The 9,463-nt window shown below is 43.3% G+C and overlaps 1 protein-coding gene across 1 annotated transcript in view; it reads right to left on the minus strand.

Moving 5' to 3' along the window:
- LOC118785394 (potassium voltage-gated channel subfamily H member 7-like) overlaps positions 1-1,037 on the minus strand; it is a 59,091-nt gene extending 58,054 nt beyond the window's left edge. Inside the window, exon 1 of the mRNA XM_036540009.1 lies at positions 862-1,037. Coding sequence (XP_036395902.1) covers positions 862-937 — 76 coding nt within the window. The 5' untranslated portion in view covers positions 938-1,037. The remainder of the gene's footprint in view (positions 1-861) is intronic.
- Between the last annotated feature and the right edge of the window lie 8,426 nt (positions 1,038-9,463).

The following is a 9,463-nucleotide window of genomic DNA, read 5'->3' on the forward strand; positions in this document are numbered from 1 at the left end:
AATAATAATAATAATAATAAGTGTAAACATCCCATAGGTAGTATACTTGATGACGGACAGGCTGCTTATGGTGCTTACATATTCACTTGTTTGCAATATGTGATTGCACAATTCAACAAATGAACACAGCTTTCAAATGAACAAATAGCGCCGGCATTCAAGTGTCCTGTATTCGACGAAGTTATCGGAATTGTTATACTTGCGCGTCAGCGTTATATGTGTGTACTAAACTCCTGGAGTAACTTATGGCCATTCGGTCATTGTCAGCAAATGGTGTATGCACAGTTCTGCAAGATGTGTGCGCGTCTGTATATGCCAGCACGCGTGAGAGGAACAGTATCGGAGGAGTACTGATGAACGTTGTGTAACGACAAATAACCCGTTTGCCGATTTTGTAAGTGTGTGCGTCTGTGTGTGCGCTTGTGCGTGTTTAGGCGTTTTGTAACGCACTCTGCACAATCTTAAGCCACAGCCCTGGGCACAAGTTGAGTCGAGCGTAATGATCAGCAATGACACTGTACCTTTGATTCTTGTCAGCGGTAACTGTTTACTAAACGCAGCTGCGCTTCTGAAGTATCCTATTTTTACTGCCTTATAACCTGTTCGTTCGCTCATCCGTATTAGCCAGCATGATCATGCAGACACTAACGACAATAACATTTTACAAGTACATGCAAAAGGACAGTCTGTCCTTTGTAACTAAACCCAATCACGTTCTTTGCAAGTTGCTGTACTGTGGTAAAACTCTGAGATCATTCATAAGAAAAAGATATTTCTGTTGTCACTTTTCCCACTCAACCCAAAAGCAATCGCTGCCAACATATCGCAGTGATGTAACTGCTGTTCATGCAAAATACTTACTTTGTCCCTCGAATTTCCGTATTATGATGCCCAGAAAGGTGTTTTGTGGCGCAACGTGACCTCTCCGAACAGGCATGATTGAAAATATCCTCTCAGAGTGCAAACGCGCATATGTCGTACACCTTTTTTAACTTACAAACGCTGTGGCTTCACGATCTTTCTTTTGTCACCAGTCATCCTCGACGCGCACAATCTTCCCACTTTGTATAACCCCTTCCTATTTTACGTGTGTCCGCTCGTGCCAGGGCGCATACCCCAGCCTTTGAAGAACACCTTGTAGACGAAAAAAACGGGAAAATGTCGAGTCAGGCTTTTCTTTCATTAGCATTTCAAATTGTGCCGATAATGGATACGATCTCGCCGTTTTTCCAAAGCGGTGTGGATGGTAAGAAACGGAAGACTGAATTTGATCTGCTAGGGGGAGTGACGTTACCCCTAGGGGTTTTAGCTGCCGCACAAACCTCGGCTCTGGCACCCAGGGCAAGACTCTTGCTTAGAAAAGGACAGTCTTCGGGTGCAACACATAGTTAATACGGACGACTTGCTACGCTCACAACAAAACACGTGGATGATTTTTCCACGCTGACGCTGGGCAGGATTATCCATATAGGCTACTGTAAGCGAAGGGTAGCCTTGCATTATCACGTGGACCGAATTTGTGAGAAACTGATATCTACCACTGACATGGAAAATACCACCCTTAATGCTCTACACTGTATTTCCTTGGGTTTCAGTCTATAAGAAATGAAATTTACGAACACCCACTGTGTTTTCTAAACTCCAAACAGGATTCGCTTTAGCCTCCTGTTAAGTGACTTGTCCATGGTGCTGAAGTAACTCCGAATCGATAAAACCACGCCAACACCACGGTTGTCTATAGGTTGTCCAACTTAGTTTAAACAAAGAAAGAACGAAACAAAACCGGCGAATTCTGGACTGATTTTACATGGAGCATATGAAACCGATTTAAACTGAAATTAAGCCGTTTAAGCCGAACGTGTCTGATATGCAGCTCACTTAGTTTAACTACACAGCAGAACAGCATTCAAGCTGAGCAAAGCATAAATATGCGCAGAATCAAAAGCCCTTCATACTCTGTTGGAACATCTGTCTCTGTGTATCTCCAAGAGTTCACCATCCATCTGTTCCTTTGAAAGGGAGAAACTGAGATTCAAAAAGCTAAAAAGACAAAGACATAAACGTAAACATGAAGTCTCAGGAGGAGATTTATGAATTTTTAAATTTGTCCACAACAAACTTCATTTCAGTGTAAAGCGTGGCAGGCGTGTGATAGCCTTCGTTGCTGTGCGTAAATCTGGCACAAGATCTATCGCTTGCGTCATGCTCATTTCAAACAGTGTGCCCTAAAATGAATCCAGTCACCCGGATAAATCCGTGGTTAATGTCTTGCTGGTGCATTAACCTTTGCTAATTAGCTTTCGATTGAATATATAAACCCCTTAAAGGAGATTTAAAACATGAAATAATACTTCATTAAGAACGTGTCATTTGCTTTACATTTAAGAGCTAATCGTGTGCAAGTAATTAATCTGTAATAATGCCTCACATTTCCGACTATTTCATTACAAACCACGCAAAAGATACTGAATTGCGTAAACATACTTTACACACCTAATCTGTTTTGTAAGATGGTGGAGGTGTAACTATGACGGAATGTATATAATGATAAATTTAGTTTCAGATTGCTGTGTCACACAAGAGTAATAAAACTAATCTAAACCTACCAATAACAAGTGGCAAACCTAAGAAAGCAATACGTGCTAAACAGAGTAGTGTCATATGAACACTGACAGTTGTTAGGTCTTCCATAACGTATTTGATTGACAATAATAATTGTATTATTTTAGAAGTCTAACAACACCTTTGTAATTTTGACAATTAATTGCTCACGATGGCAATAAACTCCAGAAGACCACGGAAAGAATTTCCTATATTAAACGTATGAATGAAACAGCCTATATGTCATTAGCCATGGTCTCACTTGTGATTAAACAAAAAAAAATATCCAAAATGTTATATAACTTGTTTTAATCAAATAAAAATGACTTGAATGACAATAACATGGCTGGGGTATGTATGCATATATTTATGTACTGTACATATTGATATGCTTTATGCATATGTGCTTTTACCCACCTAATAAAACATTTTTCTATAATAATAGCTTTAATGCTTACTGATTACTGTACCACAGTGAGGTGAGTGCCCATTGGAGGATAGACACTACTCCACTGATGTCATTTGAACCTGACCAATAGAGGGGTACCTGAGAGCAGAGGGAGAGGGAAACCTGGGCCTGTATTCAGTCTATGCTCAGGAAGAGTGCAATGCCAACTAAGATGCTTAGGAGTCCATATTTGTTTTATACATACAATAATTGGACCTACTGTTCAGTATATGAACATTGCTTTGAGTAGTCAAACAAAAAAACTTTCCAAATAAACACTTGTGCAGTGCAAATGTTTCCCATTTCATATTTGAATCTGCACCAACACCAACATGACTCACGGCTCTCTCCATCAAGACTTATGAGGAAAACGTGATAAATTATGGAAAATTAATGAGCAATCAAATAAGGTACAAATACAGTACAAATGTTCCATCAATATGCTGTGAACACAGTGTCAAACACTGACAAATAAGGCAGCTAGAGTCGGAGGACACTCCAGTGACTTTAAACACAGGGTGCTTGAGAGTGCAGTACTGAGACACAAAGAAAAAACATAAAACATGAATATGAACAAAGCCACAGGAAAACGAATCACACAAAACATTAAACCCCACTGTCATTAGTCATTTACTCTGAGTACCAAATGCAAGTGTCACAAGATGTGGGCTGCCCTAAAATTTCCCCCCTCCCCCGCCACTGGACAGTCCACTCCAGCCCACCATACAGTCAGACAAGGTGGGTAAGAGTAAATAATAACAAAACGTTACACACTGATCACTCGAGCTAGTGGTCTTGATCCCCCCCACCCTCCCCCCACCTCGAATCCACCCATCTTGAATGCACCCTCTGCAGGTGAAACTGCAGCTCATTTCCACCCAACACACGCACACAGCATCTATCCCTCACGGTAAAGGCAAACCACCTCTGTTGGAGGCCCCGCTGCCTTTGGGCATGGGGAGAAATACATTTTCAAAGTTGCCTTTTCAATATAAAAAAAATGGTTTCATATTTGATTAGCATCTGCGTGAGCCTTTCAGATGTTCATATTTCAAAATAACTCTACTGAAGTTATTTCACGAATTTATTTTTTTTCCTTTTAACGATTCTGAATAACAGCACACACAGCTGTCACAGAGGATTGTGAAAATAGCGTCATTTGATCTAATTTCATGAATCCTCCCTCGGACTGAGTGAGGCAGTGAGTGAGGGAGGGAGAGAGGGTCAGGAGCCCCTCAGCTGTACAGTAGCCATGGGAGGAAACACATTGTGTGTAAATTAGACAGGCGTGCCTAAGCAACAGTTAGATTCACTCTTGAGAATTTGGGATTATTGGGAAGCAGATTCACATAGGAAGAGGATAAACGCAGACCAATCTTCTGTACATGACTTTCAGTCATATTCACCAAAACATATTCCTTCATAGCCTTCATAGCCTTCATTGCATCTTGTGTGCATACATCTTTTTCATGATTGTACAGGTTGATGTATAAAGCCTTGATAGGTTGAGTATTTTGAGGTTAAACTGGATTTAACTAGCATACATCTTTGGTAACTCTTACCCCTGTTACATCCTTTTTTGTGAGACAGGCTCCTCTTCTCTCATCCCTCTATTTGTATGTATGTCAGCTGATTGCAGTTATCCTGCATAGTACCTGTCTGAACTGTAAAATACATCGTTCAAATATTTTGTTTATGGAACTGAACCTATTGCAGATTAAATCAACCTACCAGTGGAGATTACCAAAACAAAAAAAAAAAAACCTCAGACTGACAGCACACACCGATAACAACCTTTCCACATCCAGTTTAATATCCATTTAATACATACATTAAACTCTGCTTGATCAACTGTGGAATAATTTTGGTCCCGTCTTCATGAGTTCAGTAATTATACAGCCTTTCCTAAGACCGCATGACTGCGGCTTGCAGCCCGCAGTCTGACAGCCAGTGATATAAGGAGAGCATTCATCACTGGTTGTCTTTAAACATGGCTGACATTTATTTTAACAGCCGCAGTCTCACACTGACAGACATTGAAACAGACATAATAAATCTTAACTGCATGGCGTACAGTACAAATTGCACTCCGATCTCCAATCACTCCGCTGTTTATTTCAATATCAGTCATTCACAGACAGCAAATAAATGTCAGTTGGTTTGCATTTATTTTTACAGATAAAGTTACAGCATGACAGATATTGAAAAAGACAGTTCTTTGTGTGTGTTTGTGTGTGTGTGTGTATATATATATATATATATATATATATTTGTGTAGACAAAAGTAATTGACCACACCTGTTTTTCAGGGTATGGGCTAGGCCCCTTATCTCCAATGAAGGGCAATCTTAATGTTTCAGCATACCAAGACATTTTGGACAATGCTATGCTTCCAACTTTGTGGCAACAGTTTGGGGAAGGCCCTTTTCTATTCCAACATGACTGTGCCCCAGTGCACAAAGCAAGGACTATACAGACATGGTTTGATGAGTTCAGTGTGGAAGAACTTGACTGGGGTATCCAGCTCACAGATTGACGGGGTGCCTTTCATCTATGAATGGATACTGAAGGGGGTGTACACTACACTGAACCAATCTGAGTGTAATGGGATGGCTAGGGCAGTAGTGTGTGTGTGTGTGAGTGTGCGTGCACATTTGCATGTCTGCAGACATATTTTCGTAATGCTTGTGCAGTTACAGTATGTGAAGTTAAGAGAGGCTGATGTCAGGTTTCACCTCATTGAAAGTATACATTTCAATACCGGGCTAAGCTAAATATATTCATTCACTAGATTCAGCCAAATAATCGCCTGACCTCCACTGAGCAGCTTCCATTGAGGAACCTTGGTCACTGACAGCTTGATGGGAGATGGCTGTGCAGGAATAAGATTAGACCATTTCCATTCAGCTGAGAAGTGACAGCCATGCAAGCTCAGCAGGCTAATCTTAATCTTTTGGAATGGATCTGTTGTAGATGTTTTCAGTGAATGAAGGGGCTTGATATTCGATCAAACAAAGCCCTCTTAACCCCGGGGTATTTTATTGATTCAAGTCAATACATAAATAATGCATAGATAAAACGTTATTACACTGGATTAGAATGCTGTAGACTTTGTATCCAGAGTACAGCAGTTTTTTGCAGGTCTTCCATCTTTGGGTTTGACGAAAGGGTCAAGGTGTGGGTACCGATAAATTGAATACATTCATATATTTAACTTATCTGGCAGATTAATGCATTCATTCCCTATTAAGCAAAAGATGAATATTGTTTCATATTTAGGGGATTCTACTTGACTGTATATATTATCATATAATCTCATGTCGCCCTGCTTTTGCCCATTCATATTTACCTCAATCCGTCGGTATCTGGAGCAATTTAAAGACCAAAGCCAGGAGGCGGCCTGTAATCCCTGTCTCCCGGCAGGAGCTTGCCTCTCTCTCCTCTGCAGGGACCTCCTGTTTCTCCCGCACTGCCTCCATGATCAGGGCCTCCCTCTGCTGTTGTGTCGCCCGGAGCACAGGAGAAAGCTTACTCCTTTCCCATAAACCTCCCGCCCATTACTGGCCTATCCCTGGACTAATCCTGAGGCACATCCCACAAAGTGCTGTGCTTACCCCAGATCCCACAAATGCTAAACCATCTGCCCCAATGACAGGAAAAAACAACACTGCTTACAGTGCCTGAGGTAAACGCCGCTGCTTCCTATTATCATATATTTACATTGTTAACCAGGGCAAATTACATTTCATACACATTTACATTTTTCCATTTCCATTTAGCTTGGTGTTTATTGAAGCAATTCAGGGTAGACACCCAGGGGTGCAAAAAACAGCATGCATCCACAGATTTGAACCCACAACCTAATGGTTACACCCCCTCCCCTGCCCCCCCCAGCACCCAACATCATAATGCTGTTTGGTTTTGAACAATTCCCCATCTACCTGGAAATATCTGGGTATTTCTTTTCTTGGGGGGGGGGGGGGGGGGCATTTGACAAGGAATCACCAACCTTGTACAGAATAAACAAGTTCTCTCCTGTTTTCTTATCCTGGTGGAAAACAGCAGGACCGCTGAGCCAGCCGCCGGTGAAGAGGGGAAGTACCACAGGAGTGTAAGTGCTGGCGGACAGGCCTCGGCTCTCCCCGTTTAAAAACTCCCCGTCTGTCCCGGGTGCCTGTTGTGAGACCAAGCACAAAGCCCTCCTTACATTTTCCATTCGTCCGCCAGCGATAAGCGCCTCGCCATCCATCTCTAGTGTTTCTATCTTTAGGCAGCTGGGGGGGACGTGGCGTGTTGTGGGAACAGCGTGCATGGGGGGGGGGGGGGGGGGGGGGGCATACGCAGCAGGGCGATAGTCTACCCTGTCACCCGCAGATAGGGCACCGCACCTCGAACCCGCGCGCACGAACCCGCCGCCTTTGTCTTCTGTCACTGTCCCCGTCTGACTTAACCAGCTGCGACAGGTTGGCTCATCGCATCGGGATGTGTCATCCCCAGGTATGTCAGACAAAATCATTCTTTCTGTTTTGCTGTTTATTTTCATCTGCTGGTGCATAGCACGTGCGGGGAACCGCCCCCCCATAATGTTCCACAATGTTCCCCACCTCCCTGGGACAAGTGCATCCGTGCACAGAGCACTGCTGGGGTGAAAACATATGTAAGCACTTCAGTTGCTTGCTGATAACACATTAAACTCAGTTTGGATTAATCTGTGCTCAAATTAATTGATCTCTGCTCTTGGTAAATTAATTATCAGACAGAGGAGATATCTCAGGTACATGGTGGCATGCTAATAAGATGTAGTGCCTGAAAATACTAGGTGAGAAAATAAAGAGCATTTCAAATAGAAAAGCCCAAGGGACAAAGACACTTACCGGCTTTTTATTCTTCCTTTATTGTCTTTTAATCTGGGGTTAAAAAAGAGGCCGTGTGTAGATCTGAAATCCACTTCTAAAACCTTTCATCATCTGAAACCAGCCTTGTGCTGAAATATTTTTCCATCCACCAGATGAACTAGCAGAAAAAGTAAATTTTTGCAAGATTAATTGAAATGGCTTTTTCAGATCACAACAAAACATTATGGATGAGTATTCACCCTGGAGGAAGGCCCAGATGCACCTTCCACTGCATCCCTAATCCCTGACTTCAGATTCACCTTTTTCCATTATAAATAATGTATTTCTCTTACCAGGGTAATGTCTAAAGTCCCCCAAACCCTTTCCATTTCCACAGACTCTCGCACATCATGCATCTGTGAGCCCCCCAAAAATCAAATCCATTTATAAATGAGAAACTGAGATCTTTTTTTAAATGCAGGCTGCCGATGCCAGATGACGTGTATGTGTGAATCGAGAACATGTGAAGGAGGAATCCTTTTTGTGCCATGCACCATGCATGTAGAGCAATGAAACTGTGTTTATGACCCCGTGAATCATCTCAGAACATGGTTGGCGGGGCAATCTCCTCACAAGCCCACAGCACACCGGGTTTGAGTGCCTGTTAGCAACGCTCACGCGGAATTAATTCACTGCTTGGGAGGCACTGAGCTTCATGGTAAACTGATGAATAAGCGCATTCGAACCAGCAAGAATCAAATCAAACATGCCGCCTATCCACTAGCTATTTGCACAGAGCCTCGGGGCGCTGCCTATAATGTACGCTGTGTCTATTTACGGAAACCCACCAGGCTAAACAGCCAGCATTATACATTCGCGCTCTCCTCAGGGCTGGTGGGAGGGAGAGCGGGCGAAAGATGATGATAAAATGTTTAATGAATCCCGCACGCGATAAAGCCTTGACTTATCTCAGTCTATGAACCCGATTAAATCCGATACGTAGTGGTGAGGCATCAATCAAGGGAGCCTAACCGGCTGTCTTTTTGAGGGAGGCAGCTGAGGCTTGCGGTAAGAAAATGTGGATTACAGCTCTGACTGCCAGATTCCTCCTGAGAAGTTTCTGAGAGCCAGTTCATTACGCGCTGTTGTCAAACCACGGGCAGCACTCAATGGACTGATTACCTCATTCCTGCTCCAGCCAGCCACTGTGATCCCAGGTAACCATAGAAACCGCCCTGTCCCTCTGGTCCCTCTCCCTGCTTTTTTCCCCTCCTCAACGTGAAAAGCTTTCCCCGAGTTTAATATCCCATCTCTGCCCGTCCCATTAGGCGGGCTCGGGGGCCTGGCCTGGCTCCACGCCGGTCCGCGGCTGGCTATCAAACAGCCGCGTTTCGGGACCTGATTAGATTATCGGTGCCGCTGTTGTCTGTTGGCGGAGACCCCTTATCGATAGCCGACGAGACTGAGATTTAGGCCGGGCTAATGCGGCGTAATGATATCCCACATGCAATGTAAGCACAGGCAATCCGTCCTGTGGGAACATCTGTCTGTCTGAAGTGCGTGCAAAGCAGACGCTGCC

Source organism: Megalops cyprinoides, chromosome 11 (genome assembly GCF_013368585.1).
Source record: "Megalops cyprinoides isolate fMegCyp1 chromosome 11, fMegCyp1.pri, whole genome shotgun sequence".
Classification (NCBI taxonomy): Eukaryota; Metazoa; Chordata; class Actinopteri; order Elopiformes; family Megalopidae; genus Megalops; species Megalops cyprinoides.